General features: G+C 47.5%; 1 protein-coding gene and 2 long non-coding RNA genes across 3 annotated transcripts; 1 reads left to right on the forward strand and 2 right to left on the reverse strand.

The window, feature by feature from the left end:
• Positions 1–2223: 2223 nt before the first annotated feature.
• Positions 2224–12686, reverse strand: DRG1 (developmentally regulated GTP binding protein 1). Its single transcript, XM_081175054.1, has 9 exons — positions 12532–12686; positions 10610–10733; positions 9448–9623; positions 8679–8748; positions 8162–8331; positions 7477–7607; positions 6764–6931; positions 4799–4921; positions 2224–2343 (listed from the first exon to the last, which is right to left on the reverse strand). The coding sequence occupies exons 1-9, from the start codon at positions 12571–12573 to the stop codon at positions 2244–2246; spliced, it is 1104 nt and encodes a 367-aa protein (XP_081031180.1). The 5' UTR covers positions 12574–12686; the 3' UTR covers positions 2224–2243.
• A 152-nt stretch (positions 12687–12838) lies between these two features.
• Positions 12839–14130, forward strand: LOC308576114. Its single transcript, XR_014003100.1, has 2 exons — positions 12839–13001; positions 13803–14130. It is a non-coding gene; the product is annotated as an uncharacterized lncRNA (long non-coding RNA).
• A 115-nt stretch (positions 14131–14245) lies between these two features.
• Positions 14246–15533, reverse strand: LOC308576116. The gene is made up of 2 exons (XR_014003102.1): positions 15098–15533; positions 14246–14731 (listed from the first exon to the last, which is right to left on the reverse strand). It is a non-coding gene; the product is annotated as an uncharacterized lncRNA (long non-coding RNA).
• Positions 15534–19481: the final 3948 nt, after the last annotated feature.

Raw genomic sequence — 19481 nt, forward strand, 5'->3', positions numbered from 1 at the left:
GCTGCCAACTGCTTAAACATACTTATTTCAGCAGCTTAATTGGGAATTTTGAAAGAAACTAGAAAATGAGAAACCTGCAGCTTGGTAAATAGTAAAGGTTTGTAAGATTTCCCACCCTGTTTAGTATTTCATTTGGGGCCAACTTTCAGTTTTTGAAAGGGTTTGGAGAGTCTCACAAGCTGCTGCATTGTAAGGAAAACTTTCTTAAATGAAAATGAATCTAGTTGCAAGATTTGCCCTTTTGGCTCTCCCTCTACTTGCACAGTACTGGAAACTTGACATATGAGTACAGTGGTACCTCAGGTTAAGAACTTAATTCGTTCTTAACCTGAAACTGTTCTTAACCTGAGGTACCACTTTAGCTAATGGGGCCTTCTGCTGCCGTTGTGCGATTTCTGTTCTCATCCTTAAGCAAAGTTCTTAACCTGAGGTACTATTTCTGGGTTAGTGGTGTCTGTAACCTGAAGCGTCTGTAACCCAAGGTACCACTGTAATGTATTGGGACTTGAGTGAGTTAGATGTGTCACAGGAATTCCTGTCATGTAAGGTGGCACTGTGGATTAAACCAGAGCGCGTAGGGCTTGCTGATCAGGTTGGTGGTTTGAATCCCTGCGACAGGGTGAGCTCCTGTTGTTCAGACCCACCTCCTGCCAACCTAGCAGTTTGAAAACACACAGTGCAAGTAGATAAATAGGTACCGCTCCGGCGGGAAGGTAAACGGCATTTCTGTGCGCTGCTCTGGTTCACCAGAAGCGGCTTAGTCATGCTGGCCACCTAACCCGGAAGCTGTACGCCAGCTCCCTCGGCCAGTAAAGCGAGATGAGCGCTGCAACCCCAGTCGTCTGCGACTGGACCTAACGGTCAGGGGTCCCTTTAACTTTACCTTTAAGGTGGCAAAATGTGTGGATTGCAAGATGCTTGTGAATGAGCTGCGCAGCAGTTCTGAGTAGCAGCTTTAGAAGTTTCTAATGGAGCTTGGGCTTGGACTACCTAATGGGGTATTAATGCACCTGGTGTTAGCTTAATCTTGGCAGACACCTCAAAACTAATACTCTATAATTAATCCTGTTGTGTGCTACAGGCATTGACCCCTTAAATTACATGGAAGCAGCTAGGAACAAGGGTCCGGCTCCTAACCACCCATGTTAAGACTGTCTCGCATTTCACTTATTATTCAAACACTATTCCACCTGGAGGCAGCAAGGGAATAGAAACCAATTTTTAATTGAAAGGCGCAGCTGAGTTTTTTGGGCACTACAAGATACTACTGTATACACACTAGAGGAAGTAGGGGTCATCCAATGATGCTAGTCAGTGAGAAAGGAAGAACTTCACATAATGCACAGATAAATTATGCCATTCGCATCTAGCAGCTGGGGTGAGGATAAGGTTATTCCTGACTGTCTAATCTTGATAGTTAAATTCTACCTCCACCACCATCAGGGCAACTCTTGTATTTAAATGCCACATTCAGTGGGGAGCAGGAATGGGCTCTTGCACACACGTGATGTGTGGGGTTTTCCATAGGCAGTTGTTTATCATCACTGGTATACCAGAGAAGCCTTTTGTACAAAGCTGTCAATTTTGGAAAAGCTTGAAGAAAACATTTCTAGGTATTTCAAACAGCAATGAGAGGTGCCAGTCTTAAAATCCTCGGGGGAAGAGTGAGGTGGAAAAAAGCAAAGCTCTTAACCCATACTCGCAAAAGCTTGTTATACGCATACACTGTCTTTAAGTTCCAGGCATGAGCACCATTCTGGAATTAATATTCAAGTTTTTATCTGCATGCTTTATTTACACAAGCATATAATGACAAGAATGCTAGTTTTGTATGCCTCTCATGCACAAAGCAAAGCAGAAGGCTTGCACATTTTCTTCCTTGTATGTTTTATCTACACCACAGGAAGGATGGGGAAGCTGTGGACCTCCAGCTGTTGGGCTGTGCCTTCCCCTTGCCAGGCTGGCTGCTTGGAGCTACAGTCTAGCTGTGGGTGGGGAGGAGCCACAGGTTAGCTTCCCCCTGCCCTAGTGTGAGGCTGTGCAGTCAGTCAAAACAGCAATAGAGACCAAGGCCTCACACAGTAAACAGATTTTCATTGCTCCCATGGCTAATACACCTGACTTTCCTAGGAGGATTAAGATAGGAATGAGCACACACACATATTCAACCATCCGGCAATAGAACAAGCTTTTGAACAGTCACTGAGGAGAAGGAGTCATGACTAATTGCCCAGTCGAGCTTTTTATTTCTTCACTATCTGAATGACATCTTCATCCTCCAAGGTATGATCCTTTCCAACTTTCTGTGGGTTGTGCTTGACCGATGAGCCCCACACAAGTGCACTGAAAAAGAAAAGCGTTTAGTTGAGACACTACACTTCCACAGTTTACATAGACCAGCAGCAGTGAGGCTTCCTCAGAAATTCAGATACTCTACAGGTCAGAGAATCTCACTAATCTCTCTCTCGGCCGCTATTCTTTAATTCTCTTGAGTGCCTCACAAATAAAATATAAAACAAGCAGCAAACAAAGCACTTATAAAATAGTTTTGGCTATTAAAAAGCCACTACAAAGCAGCAGTAAGATAATACAACCAAACAGACATGATCAGCCTACCTTCAGGAAATGACAGAACAAGTGATAATGACACCTGACACGTCTTCCGTAACAGGAAATTTCATAAATTCAAGGATGCCCTGCATAGGCTGGGGGCACTGTTATACAGTGGTTCCGCTCCTTCCTCCTGGGCAGTGTCCAGAAAGTGGTGGCGGGGGATGAGTGTTCAGACCCCTGGGCCCTCACTTGTGGGGTGCCTCAGGGTTCCATCCTCTTCCCCCATGCTTTTTAACATCTACATGAAGCCACTGGGAAGAGATCATCGGGGGTTTGGACTGGGTGTCCATCAATATGCAGATGATACCCAGCTCTACCTCTCTTTCAAATCAGAACCAGTGAAGGTCCTGTGCGAGTGCCTGGAGGCTGTTGGAAGATGGATGGCGGCTAATGGATTGAGGTTGAATCCTGACAAGACAGAAGTACTGTTTTTGGGGGATAGGAGGTGGGCGGGTGGGTGTGGAGGACTCCCTTGTCCTGAATGGGGTAACTGTGCCCCTGAAGGACCAGGTGCGCAGCCTAGGAGTCATTTTGGACTCAGCTGTCCATGGAGGCGCAGGTCAATTCTGTTTCCAGGGCAGCTGTCTACCAGCTCCATCTGGTACGCAGGCTGAGACCCTACCTGCCAGCAGACTGTCTCGCCAGAGTGGTGCATGCTCTAGTTATCTCTCACTTGGACTACTGCAATGCGCTCTACGTGGGGCTACCTTTGAAGGTGACCCAGAAACTACAACTAATCCAGAATGCGGCAGCTAGACTGGTGACTGGGGGTGGCCGGCAAGACCACATAACACCAGCCTTGAAAGACCTACATTGGCTCCCAGTACGTTTCCGAGCACAATTCAAAGTGTTGGTATTGACCTTTAAAGCCCTAAACAGACTCAGCCGAGTATACCTGAAGGAGCGTCTCCACCCCCATCGTTCTACCCGGACGCTGACGTCCAGGGCTGAGGGCCTTCTGGTGGTTCCCTCATTGCGAGAAGCAAAGCTACAGGGAACCAGGCAGAGGGCCTTCTCGGTAGTGGCGCCCGCCCTGTGGAATGCCCTCCCATCAGATGTCAAAGAGATAAACAACTACCCGACATTTAGAAGACATCTGAAGGCAGCCCTGTTCAGGGAAGTTTTTAATGTGTGGCATTTTAATGTATTTTGCATCTTTGTTGGAAGCCTCCCAGAGTGGCTGGGGAAACCCAGCCAGGTGGACGGGGCACAAATTATTTATTTATTTATTATTTATTATTTATTAGCCCAAAATGACAGAAGCCTACTCCAAAGATCTCAACTGGTGGCCTGGGAGATACCAACAGATGTGTCCCATCTAGCATCTGGGGGTCTCAGACATTTCTGGAACCCTGTAAGTCGGTATCAAAACCTTGCTCAGAATTGGCAGCCAGAGCAGTTCACAGAGAATAACATGATTTGGATTTTGCATGCTACTCCAGAGCCCAGCAGCAGCTAGAGCAGGGGTCAGCAAACATTTTCAGCAGGGGGCCCATCCACTGTCCCTCAGACCTTGTGGGGGGCCGGACTATATTTTTTGGGGGGGGAATGAACGAATTCCTATGCCCCACAAATAACCCAGAGATGCATTTTAAATAAATGCACACATTCTACTCATGTAAAAACACAGATTCCCGGACTGTCCGCGGGCTGGATCTAGAAGATGATTGGGCCGGATCCGGTGCCCAGGCCTTAGTTTGCCTATCCATGAGCTTGAGCTTCCAAACAGTATTTGAGGTAGCGCCATGTAGCATGTCATTGTAACCATCTATTTTCTGATTCAGTAGGGCAATTTATCTTCCGCTACCAAGAACTGTTTCTTCCCTTCTACTGCAATGGCTTCCCTGCCCTTTGATGCACTTTTCAATTATAAAGTACAAGTTGTTCCATCACAATGATAGTACTATGAGAGATATCCTTCAAAGGCTTGGGGTTTTTTTTGCAAAACTGAATGAAAAGCCATGTACTTGTGACCCAGTGCTTTCGAGGCTGTCTAAGACTACAAGGAGAATAGAAAAACAATCAGACAAAAGACTACAGTTAATTTCCCACAGAAATGCTGAACCTCCCAGTGCCTAGTCATTTTCTGTTTGAAAGGAAGCTTCAGTCGATGTTTTTGTCGCCTGGTGCTGTGACATTACAAGGACTGCGGGAGAAAATTGGCTGCTTTGTAGGCCGTACTTACTATTTAAACTCTTTAATCAGGTTTTTGTGGATCTTCATGCAGAAATCCTCCACTGTGGTCCGAGAGTAAGGCAAGACTACGGGAGAGCTGTAATCTGGTAGCTGCCCTTTGGGCTTTGTGTAACTGCAATTTAAATTTAGATTCATCAAAAGGAGATGCTACAGCATGTTAAAACACAGATACATTTCAAACAAGGTTTCCCTTCTACCCAGGGCAAAGATTCATCATCTAAGGCAGGGGTCTGCAACCTTTAAGACAAAAAGAGCCACTTGGACCCGTTTCCGAAGAAAAAAAAACTGGGAGCCGCAGAACTCGTCATTATAAAAATAACTTCTTTGCCACTTTTTTATTATTTCTTTGTTTGACCCCTCAGAATTACTCCTCCTCATAGAAATAAACGTTAAATTAACAAGTTACCTTTTTGTGTGTGTGTGTTCTTCACTCCCCTTCAAAACAGTGACCAGCGTACATGCCCCCTTTCAATGCAGTGACCAGCGTACATGCCACTTTACAATGTAGCGGGTGGGCGGGCGGGAAGGTGTCGTCGGGACGGTGCGTGACTAACGCACGCACCGCCCCCATGTGACGTCACAGCCAGTACAGCGCCCGCCACAGTGGGGAGTGTCGGGGCGCACAATGCGCCTCCTCCCCTCGCTAGTATCTGCCCCGGAGCCGTGGCAAAGGTGTAAAAGAGCGACATGCGGCTCCAGAGCCGCGGGTTGCAGACCCCTGATCTAAGGCCTCCGTTGCCTTGAATACTAGGAAGAAGCCATCTCCATTGTCTTTTTGGCGCCTCTCAAAGACCTTCCTTTTCCAACAAGCCTTTTAAAAAGAGATCTCTCCCAGTTTGCAGCTGTATTAAAATTGTTTTCAGATGTTTTTAATCGCCTTTATTATTTGTGTTTGCCACATTGGGCTCCTTTGGCAGAAAGGAGGGGTGTGTAATAGTCTGCAGAATTATAGAGCTGGAACCGACTACAGAGGTCATCTCGCCCAACACTCTTCTAATGCAGGACACCCACTACTGCAGCATCCCTGACAGGAAGCCAGCCAGCCTGCCTCTGCTTAAAAGCTCCAGTGCAGGGGAGTCCCCCATCACCATTAAAGCAAGCTGTTCCAAATAACTTGTGCTGACATAAAGTTCTTCCTACTGTTTTATCGAAATTCTTTCTTGTACTTTGAACCCACTGGTTCAGGTCATACCCTCTAGAATACTTTTCTCCAACCTGGTGCCATCCAGATGTTTTCAGATTTCCAACTCCCATAATCCCTAGCCGCTGGCTAGAGCTGCTGCCCAAAACAGCTGGAGAAGCACGAGGTTGTAGAAGGCAGAAAAGAGATGAGATAAATCCTTGTGTCTGAACTGTAGTGCTTCAGAATTCAAGTGGTGGGATAGCACAAAGAAACGCTCACCTGTACCAAAATAAAAATAAAAAAGTATTCCCAGCACACAGGGAACTGAGAAAGATCCTAGCCTACTCTTCTCAATGTCAGGGAAGCCCAGCCAGATGGGCAGGGTATAAATAACAATAAACTGTTGTTGTTGTTGTTGTTATTTTCAATGTGCATAAAGTTATCATTTTTTTGCACTGAAAATGCCCTTAAGGTCCGGAGTGGCCCATCTGTGGTCTTCCACAATTCCCACCATTCCCGATGAATGCCCATTCTCTTTGCTGAAGGCATCACCCTACCACATTTATATTGTCATAGAAAACTGCAATGATGCTGAATTGTACAAAGGTTTTGTTGACAACTGTCCAAAGCTATTTTAGGGCTTACATGTGGCACCATGGGACAGAACACAATTACAGCAAGAAAGCAGGAAGAGAAGCCAACTTCAAAGACCAGCCTGCAAGTCAACCAGCTCAAGCCAGGACAGTGAGGAAGGAAATGCAGCTGCAGATTTCTAAGTGAATGGGAACCAGAGATGCTTTCAGCCTGGACAATGCAAAACACTTGACTCACATTCGCACAAGTTTTAGGTAGTCCCAGATCTTCTCCAAGAGGTCATCAAAGTTCCACCGGTGGTGAGCAGAGATTGGAACACAGTGAGGCACTTTGTAAATTATGTCTAGTTCCTCAAGGGAGATCTGGTCAATTTTGTTCAGCACGTAAATGCATGGGATGTAAACTCTGTAAGAGTGAATAAATTATCACTGACAACACACATTTATTTTTTTAAAAAACTAGTGATTACTCTCTACTGTCCCTCCTGAATGATCATGGTTACAAGACAGGTGTATTTTGGAATAACTACTGTGCCCACATGTGTCCACAAAGATTTGGCACTTGTTCCAGTGTCCCAAAACAAAGAAGACCATCCTGCGCTCTTGGTCTTCCATTGAGAAAACTATTCCACACCTTTCAGCAGTTAAAAGAGTAATTATACAGCTCCTTGCTAGTGGAATCTAGTGGGAGGGCAGGCGGCCTCCTCACAAATCAGACCCTCCTCAAGAGTGGATTTCCAAAAGTACAAAACCCACAACACAACCTCCCAGCACATCCCAAACAGCCTGCATTCATAATGATAAAAGTGCTTGCTGTGCACAATATATATAACGCACACTGGATTTTGATTCCCTGAAGAATTTGAAAGGCATCTGCGACACAGTATAAACAATCCCAACAGCCTAGTAAACCTCATCAATCAGTCTGATTCACAAGTCCCACCACACTACCTGTTTCCTTCAACCACATCGATGAGGTCATCTGCAGTAACATCACTACGCAGCGTGACATCAGCATTGTGAATTTTATACTCCGCCAAGATGCTCTTCACAGTTTCAGTATCCAGCTCACTCTGTGGGCACTAATGGAAAAACAAAAGAACCATTCAGATATTTAGGAGGTGAGTAACTCTGAAGAACCCAGATTTGGGTTTGCTATTATTCCATAAGAGCTATTTGAAGAAGCTTCTGTTCTTTGCTTGTGGTAACCAAATTAGTGAGTAAGTCGCAGCTCTACAGATCTGAAGATCCTTTCTCAGCCAGAGGGCTTCATGTCAGTGATGGGCAGAGCCAGAGGCAAAAATGGGTGGAGCAACAGATGAGACTCTCATCTCTGTACAACTAGCCATATTCCAGCAGCTAATGGCACAGCATACTTCCCTTTCCATTGCAACAAGGAAAAGTCTCTTACTGTTCTCACAAATAAATCTATGTCAAAATGAGGCCTCATTCAAAGCCGTGGGATCCATGTCCAGATCAGCAAGGACTGTCCCCAGATAAATGTAATTAAATAAATAGCTCTCTTCCAAAACTACTCAGGCACAGCCAGAAGAGCGTTCAGATTATCCAAAGAACTCTCTCCTTGTCACAGTGACAAGGCAGGAGGTGCACACACTTTCTGCCCAGGCCTGCTTACGGTGGCTGTGAGATTGATGCCTCCTTTGTCCTTCTTCTTAAAGCCAATGTTGGGAGGTTTGCTGTTCAGTCGGATCCCAAAGCCCTCAAGCTCATTCTCAATTATCTTCTTGTGTCCCAGGGGCTTCAGGACATCCAGGACTATCAGAATAAGGTTGCAGGTTCGAGCAACTGAGAAGAAAGAAAAGGATTAAAAAAGACGCTCGCTTGGCCTCTTCAAAGAGGTTGGAAAGAAAGAGTTGCATCCTGTGCCAAGCACTTCTCACTCCTGTTTTGTAATCTGCTTCTCCAAGCCAGAATGCCTTATAAATTCTGCTCTTCAAATCAGGTGCAAGCAAAGGAAGCTGGAAAAAGTCAAACCTCTGCTTTATATGGAGACGAAACATTCACAAAATACGACACAGTGGACAAAACATATCAAATGACAAGAAAGATATCTGTAAAGATTCCTCCTTCCCAAAAGCACAAAAAGATGGATAGGGCAGAGATGATTTCTGATACTGGAGCAACAACCTCACCTGCAATGACCTGGCGACCACGACCTTTCCCGTCTTTTGCACCCTCAATAATTCCTGGAAGATCCAGAAGCTGTAGCGTTTAAGGAAGAGGAAAGAAACCCATTATATAGAAATCAGCAAGCCAGAATCCACCAGCAGAAACATTTTAACAATACTGATCAGCTTCATTCACTTGAGTCTGAATAGAGGCAATGGTTTCCTGTTCCTTGACAGGAAATAACACAATAATCTTAGCGCTGCTGAGGAAATCTGTCACCAATTACTACTGCTCTGTTTTGCCTACATTTAAGCTCTAATCAAAGTGTCAGAGACTGTACTTTTGCATTCCATTGCCATTTAACTCTTATATATTTGTCACTCTTTGTGCCTGTACATCTAATGACAAAAGGTGATACCATCATAAGCATCTCCAGGAGATCTGCTGCCAAACAGTGTAGATCAGGAGTGGCCATGATGGTGCCCTCTAGAATTTTTTTGTTGCTGGCTGGGGCTGATGGGAGTTGTAGTTCACTATCCCTGGAGAGCATCCTGCTAAGCTGTTCCTGGTATAGCTAGAATATACTATGCTAGAGGGCTTGACTTTGGAAAAGTCAGCTGATACCATCGTAATAAGCAGATCCACTTTTATGTACAGACTGAGCTTTAATTAAACAAAAGGAAAAATCTCCCCACCTAGACCAGAAATGTACTGGGGGGAAATGGCCCTTCATACATATTTCGGATATTCCATCCTTCACATACACTCCCACCCCAGATCTAGAGAGCTCACCTGTATTTTTGCTCCTTTGTATCTAATCACACCAGGCACCGTGGTCAGCGTGGTGAACTCATAGGCAGCGACCTCCGAGTAGACTCCAGCAAGGTTGCTCAGCAAAGTGGATTTCCCCACGGATGGGAAGCCCACAAAACCAATTCGGGCATCGCCAGTCTTTGCAACATCAAAACCTTCAATGCAGAAATCAGTACTGTTACTGACAGGCTGCAGAAGAGATGGGCTACACTTGCCCCTTCATTGTGCCAGGCCCCTCCAGGAAGTTGGAGCATGAAAAGGGAGGGGAGAAGACCTCTGGAGAAAGCCAGAGAAGAGTCATCGCAGCAAGCCAGGCTGGGCCCCCTTGGATGATACCTTCAGCCTGAGATAGATTTGGTATCCTATCAGAGAAATATTTTTATCTGCCCATAGGATTTATTAACAGGTTTTATTTAAGCATCAGAGCCTCAAAGTCTTGCTCATCCATAATAAATACAGGTCCCAATCAGATGCTACACTGGCATATGGTTTAGCATTATGTGAGAAGACTTTAAATCCCTGCAACTTCCCACCAGCCCAACTCCTGATCAAATATGGCTGCAAGGAGATCAGAAACTTTGCTTGTGTTTTTAACAAACTGAAGTTTAGCCTTATGTCCAAACTGGGGTTACTCTCAGCAACAGTTTACTGAAACAAGCCAACTATGGTTTATGAAGACTTCAACAGTGAACCATAGTTAAGACTAACTATGTTTAGGATTCACACACAGTTATGGTTTAGGGTTCAGACGCAGTGTGCAACTGTGGCCAACTGAAAACTAAAGCAAAATCTGTATTACATCACCAGAGGAGGAGAGGGGAGGAAAAGCACATGACACCAAGTGTACATATAATCTTGAACTATAAGCCACCTTCAGATGTTCAACATCTGAATAAACATGCATGGGGGGACAGTAGGAAGAGCTCAAACCAGTCACTACCCTTCCTAGTCACTACCTCAGCAGTTTACAGTCAGCATCTTAAATAATAAAAATTCTGTATAATTTCCAAAGCAAGTGCACATATTTTTGGTGTATTTTGTATATTCTTTTTTCTGCTAACGAGAGGAAAACAGCTCCATCTCCAACTTCAACTTGAGGATTGAGCCACTCATTTCCATCCTCTTGGAATACTGTGCATACCTTCTCCTGGACCACCCCCTCCACCTCCCTTCGGGGTGATGAGCTCTCGGCGCAGTTTGGCCAGACGTGCCTTCAACAGCCCCAGATGGTGAGCTGTGGCCTTATTCTTCTGCGTGCGGGCCATCTGTGGAGTGGGGAGAAGACAAAGCTCAGGGAGGGCTGCACAAGCCCAGGATTTTTATGGGAAAGATTGGTGACACCAACCTTGATCCAAGGTCTTGCATATTACATTGAAGGGCACAGGTCACTCTTCCCTGCCACAGAAGAGATTTAAAGGAGTGAGGAGTTGTCTGCAAATCATGCAAGAGAGACAGGAAGAGTATCTGTCCCATCAGAAGAACTACAGAGGGTTGTTCCTAATCTGTAGGAAACTTGGACAAACGCAGAAGGAGGGGTGGCAGGGGCGGCAGTTTTCAAGGCTTAACTTGAATCAGAGCTCAACCCCAACAGTGTTGTGGAAGATAGGTGTCAAACAAGACAATTATTGTTTTCCTGAGGATTGGACTAGAACTAGGATGATCCAGGTTCAAATCCTGGCTTGGCCATGAAGCTTCCTGGGTGACACTGTGTGAGCTGCACACTTTCAGCCTTAACTACTAGTGGTTGCAGGCTATAGCTGGGATAGATCCCTCCTCTGCTGTCTCCTCCTGGGGTTTGTCTAAGGCCCAGTGTTTCGCAAACTTTGGTCCCCAGCTGTTGTTGGACTACAATTCCCATCATCCCTGACCGCTGGTCCTGCTAGCTAGGGATGATGGGAGTTGTACTGCAACAACAGCTGGAGACCCAAGTTTGAAAAACACCGAGCCAACCTGGTGTTGCAACTCCTACGGGCTCCATCCAGCAATGGCTCTTCACAAGCCACCTAAGCCACAGCTATCCGTTTTTTTATTGGGGCAAGGAGGCCTGTCTGCATTGTGCTCAGAAGACACAAGCCCACCAGCCTCCAACTTCATTCAGCAACCCTTAGCACCAGGCAGGGCCAGTGCTCTTTATTCCTATTTATTTATTAATTTTACATAACCTTAGGCAGGGCCTAAGGAGTCTCAGAGCATAAACAAACAGATACAAGGGTGGAAAGCGGGGGGGGGGGGGCTCACGCACAAAACAAATAAGTACAGTGGTACCTTGGGTTACATACGCTTTAGGTTACATATGCTTCAGGTTACACACTCCGCTAACCCAGAAATAGTGCTTCAGGTTAAAAACAGAAATTGGGCTTCGGTGGCGTGGCGGCAGCGGGAGGCCCCATTAGCTAAAGTGGTACTTTAGGTTAAGAACAGTTTCAGGTTAAGAACGGACCTCCGGAAGGAATTAAGTTCAGTGGTACCTCAGGTTAAGTACTTAATTCGTTCCGGAGGTCCGTTCTTAACCTGAAACTGTTCTTAACCTGAAGCACCACTTTAGCTAATGGGGCCACCTGCTGCTGCCGTGCTGCCGGAGCCCGATTTCTGTTCTCATCCTGAAGCAAAGTTCTTAACCTGAGGTAATATTTCTGGGTTAGCGGCGTCCGTAACCTGAAGCGTATGTAACCCGAGGTACCACTGTACTTAACCCGAGGTACCACTGTATCTCCCTCCCCTGGGCTCCAGCCTTGCCCAACATGGTGTCTCCCAGGTACTGCTGGGGACTCCGAATCCCATCACCAACACGGCAATGCTCAGCGATAAGGATGGGAGCTGCACTCCAGCAACATCTGGAAAGCACCAGGATGGGGGTCATGAATACTATTCGACCTCAGTCCAGCAAGCTTCTACCAGCCTCCCGCATTGTTGACCCCCAGCAGATAGACTGCCGCAGTGTACGGAGGCTCTACTGAGCCGCGACCACGACTCCTCCACAGCCCAGTTGGGCGGGGCGGAGCCGCTGGTTGGGGCCCCACAGGGAGAGCCGAGGAGCCTTTCAGTCGCCGCTGGTTGGGTTACCTCGGCCTCTATCTCGGCGATCTTGGCCAACGTCGTGCTCATGATGGCGGTGGCGGCGGCAGCGGTGCCTCACGGACGGCTCTCCTCAGGCCTGTGGCACGGCGCATGCGCCCAAAGCACAGGTTCTCGCGAGACTTCTAACAAAAGCCCGGCAGGGGGACGCGTGCGGAGTGCGAGAGTTACCCCTGCCTCTCTGTTGTCATCACGCTCCACCCATGACTCCTGGAAGGAGGGGAGCGTGGACGCTACCATAGAGTAAGGAGGCCAGAGAGGAAACCAAAGGAGACAGCTCAAGCATCGCCGTAAGGACTCCTCCCGCCTAATGGCCGGGAGACGGTATTGCAGGAGGCGCAGACCCCACCCTCGCTACTACGCTCAGGTCTGGGCCTACAAGGCATATAGAGAGACCTGTTAATAAATAAGGCTTTATTTCTATCAGGAGCTCCCAAACTGCGGCTCTCATTCAGGTGGTAGGTCCATCTCGTTATAGACTTAGAATTATCCTTTTCTTATCTATCTTATCTTTCATGATGTTGCCATTTTAATTCCAGAAGTGATAAAAATATAGAGTTTTAAATCCTACTGTTTGACTTCTGTGGAATACTATATAATTAAAGACAAAATAAAAGAAATAAGAGAAGCAATTAAAAACAATACAGCATCTAACACGGCACATTATTATTAAAATTATATACCACCCTTCACCAGAAGATGACAGGATGGCTTACAACGTTAAAACACAAACACAGAACATAATAATAATAATGGATTAATTAATTAAGAACCTTGCATTACAACAGGCAAAAAAATAGTAATAAGTGGGCTGCCAAGACCCTCTGAAATTTTGAAGGGATCTTTGGGGAAAATGTGTGAGAACCCCTGGTTTATATTCTCTCCCCATCCCCCAAAAATGTTGCTTACTATTCCTAAGCCTAATGACATGTAACTGCAACAGTATCTTGTTTCCATCCCCTTCCTATCCCCTGCCTCAGTTGAAACCCTATTTTCTTGACTGTAGCCACCTCAGGGCAAGATCCTCTCAATTCCTTCCTACCACAGTACCCCATACAACAGGTGTGGACAGCCTTTGTCCTGCCAGGTGTGAACTACAGCTCCCATCATCCCTGGCCATTGCCCAAGGCTGCTAGGGCTGATGGGAGTTGTAGTTCTGCAACACCTGGAGGGCCAAAAGTTCCTCCAACCACAGAGGCATAATAGTGCAATGTTGCTGCTACCACCTCTGCTATGAATCATCATGCTTCTCCAACCAGGTGCCCTCCAGACGTTCTGGAGTACAACTCAGGACTGGGGCTGATGGGAGTTGCGGTCCAAATTATCTAAAGTCCACCAGGATAGAGAAGACTCTGAAAATGCATTGTTAAATTTATGCCCTACTTCTCCCAATGGAAAAAGTCATTATACAGAGTGCTTTCCCCTTCCTTCTGGGTGCCATAGTTGTACGTTTGAACATGCGTCCAGCACTCGTGTATTCTTACACACTAACAAGAGGTTTGGGATCTTATGCTAGAGTTATAACATGTGTCCATTTATGAATATGTGCTTGTCTCAATTCCTACCTAAATAAAATTCCTGACACGCTTTTACTTTTTGTTCTGGGCCAGTGACCCTAACAAGCTATTAACTGCCAGATGAGCAACCCAGTAATTTTTAGAGGCAAACAAAGAGCTTTACATTAAGATTCTTGACACATTAACAAATAAAGCTTGGTTTATTATATGAATTGAACATGACAGAATATGTAAATACCGTTTCAGAAAGTAAAATTACAATTTTAAGCAGGCAGTAAATCCTACGCTACATACACACCTCGATCTAAAGCTAGAATCCCAACCTATTCGCAAAAGCTCAAAGTGTGACAATTCTACCAGCAGGACTCACACTAATAGGAAGTTCATGAACAGTGTAGAAGGAGTATATCTGTCCTAAAGCGAAGCAGATGTGTGCCAATTCCTTGGGGGTGAGTTCTTTTAGCTGGAGCTAGTACTGAAAAGCTGGGAGTTTTAGAATATTTATTGCTAATGCATTGTAGTACTTTCAGATTTTCTCTCTCTCCGGTAATCTCTATCCCTAGGTTGTATGTTCCAAACTGTACCCTAATCCATTTCATACGCCCAAATCCAAGTCAAACAGGGACTGTAGCATCAGGGGCTATCATTATCAATAGTCATTTGCTAAGTTACTGAGAAGGGACATGGGTGGCGCTGCAGGTTAAACCACAGAGCCTAGGACCTGCCGATCAGAAGGTCGGCGGTTCAAATTCCCGCAACAGGGTGAGCTCCCGTTGTTTGGTCCCAGCTCCTGCCAACCTAGCAGTTCGAAAGCACGTCAAAGTGCAAGTAGATAAATAGGTACCACTCCGGCAGGAAGGTAAACGGAGTTTCTGTGCGCTGCTCTGGTTTGCCAGAAGTGGCTTAGTCACGCTGGCCACATGACCCAGAAGCTGTACACTGGCTCCCTCGGCCAATAAAGCGAGATGAGTGCCGCAACCCGAGAGTCTGTCACGACTGGACCTAATGGTCAGGGGTCCCTTTACCCTTTAAGTTACTGAGCCCCCCCACCCAAGGGTGAGGTGTTGACCATGAGCCATGAAGGCAAGAAGCAGGGGGCTACCGATCCCTGATCTCTCTCAAACCACTCAAAATGGACAATGCTTTGTGGGTCAGACCATTGGTCCATCTAGCTCAGCGCTGAACTCGGGTTACTAATTTCCCGTTCCTTATTTGCAGAAAAATTTGTTCCTTATGGTGGGTTTGAATTTACATCTTCCTGCCACTGTCTCATTAGTGCAGAGACTGAGCTAACAGGTGTTGTGTGGATATGGCTAGAGCCGTAGCTAGGTGATCTTGGGCCTGGCAGAACTGTCCAGATTGTGCCCCCTAGCCACGGAAAAATTAGCTGCCTCTCCTCCAACTCCACCCCACCCATTCAATTCACCCTCTATTTAAAACCTTTTCTTATGAGGCAATGATCGATATTTGTATTTACAGTGGTGCCTCGCAAGACGAAATTAATTCGTTCCTCGACTCTTTTCGTCTTGCGATGTTTTTCGTCTTGCGAAGCACGGTCCGTCGCAACTGCGCCTCTTCAAGCGGCTTTAAGAAAAAAGCGAACAAACTCGCAAGACGTTTTCGTCTTGCGAAGCAAGCCCATAGGAAAATTCGTCTAGCGAAGCAACGCAAAAACCGAAAAAACCTTTTGTCTAGCGAGTTTTTCGTTTTGCGAGGCATTCGTCTTGCGGGGCACCACTGTATAGACATATTTATGGACATTTTTTTGCCAATTTTGCGTCGTCCCCCAGCCTGCACCCCTAGCGGGGGCCTACCTCACCACCCCTTAGCTACAGCCCTGGATGTGGGACATTCAGTTTTTAATTGACCGAGGTCCTTGCTACCCCTGCCTGGCAAAAGGCCCTTCCACAACCTCAGCGGTCTCAAAGTGCTGCCCCAGGCAAGCCCCCTCACCCAAGGAAGATATTCTAGCCCCATATTATAAACTGTGTTCTGGGGTGCAAAATAAAAACACAGTGATACATCAAGCATTAAAAACTTCCCTGTACAGAGTTGCCTTCAGATGTCTTCTAAGTGTTGTATACAGAAAGCAAACGTTTTGCGCAGGGGTTCAATTTCTGACCCCTGTGTCGGCAGAGTGCACAGAAGCCCGCTCCGCCCCATGTGTCAGTGGTAGTGCATCAGTTGGACGCACCTAAAATGGTTGCCGCCTGTAGTTGTTTATTACCTTGACAACTAATGGGAGGCTGTTCCACAGGGCGGGCGCCACTACCGAGAAGGCCCTGTGCCTGGTTCCCTGTAAATTCACTTCTCACAGTGAGGGAACCCCCAGAAGGCCCTTGGAGCTGGATCTCAGTGTCCAGGCAGAACGATGGGGGTGGAGATGCTTCTTCAAGATGTTGACAAACTGGAACAAATCGAGGGATGGGATGGGAGAGAAAAATGGAGCTGGGTCCAACAGGTCATGTGAGAAAGGGTTATGCCAGTGGAGGCTACAAATGGGGCACTGCCCCACCATCCTCAGTCTGCACCATGAGCCATGCTCCACCTACTTATAAAAACAGTCCAGTGGTTTGCACTGCCTGCTTCCCAATGAGTTTTGCAAATCTCAGCAGGTAAGATGGGGATGAAACTGATTGACTCTGGTGCCACCTTGGCTCTTTGGATTCCTGTATTCTGCCCAGCAGTCCCAATGGGCACCAGCCACTGATAGCCTATGCTGAGCTTAGGAGGGAGACAAATCTTTGAAAGGCTGCCATATTTGTTTTCTCTCACTCCAGAGGCCAACCCCCTAGATATTGACTAAACATTTGCAAGACCAACCTGACAGTGCAAGCTGTTTAGCAGTGAAATTAGCTGCCTTGGAAGAAGGTGTCTTCTCCAAGGTTAAGAGGTTTGTAAGCAGAAACTGGATGTCAACCTGTCAGGGATGCTATAGCAGGGAGGTTGGAATGGATGATCTCTGAGATACCTGGCCTGCTAGTTTTAGCAGGATCGCTGCATTGTTTGGCCCATTGAAATAAATAAAAATTAAGTAGGGTTGTTGGGGGTTTTTTTTTGGGGGGGGGACAAAATCACTCTTAAAACAACTGAGTTGCATCCAAAGCCTGTCATACTCAAGAGCAGCCCTGCTGAAACTTAAGATTAATTTCACTGGGTCTACTCTGAGTAAACTGGGTCATATTCTACCTAGCTGTTAGGTAATACTCCTATACGCTGGCAGGATTTGAAGGGCTGACTCCTCTGTTAATAACGTAGAAGGAGGAATGTTGGGAATATAAAGGTACCATGGCAACAGATGTTTAAAGGAAGCATCATCACTCTTGAAAAGGAAAGATGGGGAATAGCTGAGAGGAAGCAAAAAAAAAACAAAAACAAAACAAAACCCCAAAGTGTTAAAACAGGGGAGGGCCTTTGAAGAGAGAGAAATGAATTCTATTTAGAGGAGCTGTGTCAATTTCTCCCTTCTATTTTGCTCCAAGAACCACATGAAATACCACCTGTTTAAATATGAATAACGCTTTTGCTATATCTGAGTAAATTTTTATTTCTGTGACAGTAATTGCTTCCGGCAAAGAGAAAAGTAGATTTAAAGGACATTGCCGCCTAGTGCCACAGGTTTGATGTGGGCTTTGTGCCGTTAAGAATTACTGGAATAAAAAGCGAGACTTGACAAATCTACATGATTGTTGCTCCTGCCAGCTTGGGTGCAAACAGGGTGATTGGAGGAGCGACTCCAGAGACCTGGGGACATGGATGGCTAAAGGTATTTTATGGGGCCCTCAAGGACATGTTAGGATACTCTGTGGGGGTTGGCAGGTTTGCTGCTCATTTGCATGTCAATTCCCACAGTGGCATTTCTTTTTTCTGGCTAAAGGGAAAGTTTTGCATGTGTTTAGGCACCTGCCTGAATGGGAGAAAACACACACAAAGGACAGAGTGAGAAAACCCCGTGCCTGAATTAAGGAATGCCCATTGTGGGATCAAAAGGATTCACTGAAGGCTTTTTCCATTTATAATTTTGCAGTGATGGAAGCAGGCTTGGATCTGGAAACTGGTAAGACTCAGTTGCCTACTCCCCTCTCCAGCCAGGCTAAACATTTAGACAATTTCAGTGGGAAAGTAATTTGTGATACCGTAATTATTTTCTATAAAACGTTAAAAAGAGCCGGATAGGAATTGCAAGTGGAGGGAAATCATCAAGCAGCTTCAGGCTGCGCCGTCGGGCGATGGGGTTGTCGGCCCAGCAGTGTTCTCTGCGGCCGCCGAGGAAGCGGCCTGGGCGCGCCCCGCCGAGGCCCATCAAGCGCTCCAGGTGCGCTACGACCCCCGAGGAGGGCCCAAATGGGCACCCAAGTCCTCCCTCCCCAGCCCCGCGGTGCACCGATAGGTGGGAAGCAGTAGTGGGGAAGGGGAACCAGCGGCTGGGTCCGTCGGGGGTTAAAGCCCCGCGCCTCCGGGGAGCGCCCCGCGCGCCCCCCACCCCTCGCCCAGGCCAGCCGCGGCTCCGAGGCGGCCCTCCAGGGATCACCTTCATCAGAGAAAGAGACAAGGAGGGGTGGCTGGGTGTGGGGGCTTTAACAGGAATTAGAGAAGGCGGGGTTGAATTGCACCATCTGCATTGAGCAACTGGGGGAGGAGAGTTCAGGCTGCAAGCCGCCCCCCACCCAGTTGTTCCAGCCTAGATCCATTAGACCGGGCGGGGGGCGGGGGGTGGTTCAACTCTCATCCAGGCAAGCCCGTCCTCGCTCAGCCTGGGGCGGGGGCCCTTGCCGCTGCTGGCTCGGCATTGGCGGATCAGTGCTGGGGAGGGGGGAGGTCGGCTGCAATTGCAGCAGCAGCCCCCAGCCCCCGCGGCCAGGAAGGGGGGGTTGGGTGGTGGCGTGGGGTGGGGGGCCGGCCTGCTGCCTCTGGCTGCTCTTGCATTGGCGGATGCGGGGAGGGAGGGGGGCAGGAAGCGAGGGAGGGGGGAAGAGCTTCAGTGGCTGCAGCGAGGGAGGGAGAGAAAAGGCGAGCGGGCGCGGGGGGGGTCCCTTTCTACATCGGGAGGGGGGCCGCCAGCGCCGAAGAAGAACCAGCAAAGTTTGCAGCGCGCCCCACAATCCGAGGCCCCGGCCGGCTCAGCAGCCCCCTGCCGGAGCGCGTTTTTTTCCCTTTTTGCAGCGCGGGGGGGACCTCGGGACTGCCGGCCCCCCCTCCTTCTTTCCCTCCCCCCCCAGGGGTGAAAGTGCAAGAGGAAGTACAGCCGCTGCCATCTTTCCTCCGCTCCAAACACACACACACACACCGAGGGAGGGGGACGGGCGGGCGGACGGAGCGTGCCGGCAGCCCCCGAAAACTTCCCACCGACGGCGGCCAAGAGAAAAAGACAGCCGGAGCCACCACCGACGCCGCTTCCTCGTCGTCCAGCACCACCGGCAG

The sequence above is a fragment of the Podarcis bocagei genome (genome assembly GCF_964188305.1).
Source record: "Podarcis bocagei genome assembly, chromosome: 16".
NCBI lineage: Eukaryota > Metazoa > Chordata > Lepidosauria > Squamata > Lacertidae > Podarcis > Podarcis bocagei.

Bases quoted from the DNA above. Each gene is read 5' to 3' on its own strand.
- DRG1 (XM_081175054.1), bottom strand. From the start codon at position 12,573: ATGAGCACGACGTTGGCCAAGATCGCCGAGATAGAGGCCGAG. The intron at 8,749-9,447 runs GTGAGCTCTCTA...TAAACGCTACAG, and splicing joins ACAAAGGAGCAAAAATACAG to CTTCTGGATCTTCCAGGAAT. The intron at 8,332-8,678 runs GTGAGGTTGTTG...CTTTCTTCTCAG, and splicing joins TGGTCGCCAGGTCATTGCAG to TTGCTCGAACCTGCAACCTT.